The following is a 969-nucleotide window of genomic DNA, read 5'->3' on the forward strand; positions in this document are numbered from 1 at the left end:
TTACACTCAAAAACATAAACCAGAGAATGAAACATATATCAGTAAGTACTATAAAAACAAAGAATGAAAGCTTGCTAAATACAAAAGCACTCAGGGTCATGAAAGACAATCACTGAATGAGAGTAACTGACGGGTTCTTATGGGGATTTAATTAATTTTGCTCAACAGTAACATTCATGAACAAAAATAGTAAGAGTCAGGGAAGGGTAGATGCAGGGTCATAGGCTATTCATTCCTGGTAACTAAACCTACTTGGGCACATGTCATGCCTTTCCTAGAAGGAATTTCACCCCACACAAACCCTTATAATGAAAGCAGGAAAAGTAAATGATTAACTGACAGTAGGTACAGCATAAGGGCTAGTATTCATGTCATCAAAAATTGTAAGAAGTAGACTACGATAAAACTACTTACTTTGCATTCCGCAGTATACAAAAATGATGGAAATAAGCATTAGTTATTACAAAAATCTTGAATTTGCTTTTACAAACACTAATTAGGCCTAGAAATTGAATCATTACCTACTCTAATAACAATAAATATTAAAGAAATTTATCATGAATTCAAACCCTTTATACCACTCACATATCAACTTCCAAAAAAGACAATTCACTTTCTTTAATGAGTCTGCACTACAGCCTCTTCAATAGAAAGCAAAATAGTGCAACAATTCACCCTAAACTAAAACCCAAAACTCCCACAAATGCTTACAAAAGTACTCTCTGTCGGAGCTGAAGGAAGAGAGGTAAAAGCAGGTACGGTAGCAGGCTGAGAAGTAGGGAATCCACTCTGGCCCAGAAGCTCATCGAAAATGTCCACAGGGGGCTCCTCAATGACGGGTTCCTCATCATGAATCCCTCTCCGTACATTGTCCTCGTCAGGGTTGGCACCGTTTAATTCGCTTTCAGTGAACATGTCCAGTCTCAGCTTCTTGATGAGGACCTGGAAAGGAAGAGGAAAGATTTATTC

At 37.7% G+C, this 969-nt stretch overlaps 1 protein-coding gene across 1 annotated transcript in view; it reads right to left on the bottom strand.

Annotated features, from left to right (window-relative positions):
* Positions 1 to 969, bottom strand: part of LOC119588784 (TIMELESS-interacting protein-like) — a gene marked incomplete in the record, with an annotated part of 7,487 nt that overhangs the window by 2,012 nt on the left and 4,506 nt on the right. The window contains 1 exon segment of the mRNA XM_037937428.1: positions 712 to 942. Within this exon segment, the coding sequence (XP_037793356.1) occupies positions 712 to 942 (231 nt within the window).

Source organism: Penaeus monodon, chromosome 24 (genome assembly GCF_015228065.2).
Source record: "Penaeus monodon isolate SGIC_2016 chromosome 24, NSTDA_Pmon_1, whole genome shotgun sequence".
NCBI lineage: Eukaryota > Metazoa > Arthropoda > Malacostraca > Decapoda > Penaeidae > Penaeus > Penaeus monodon.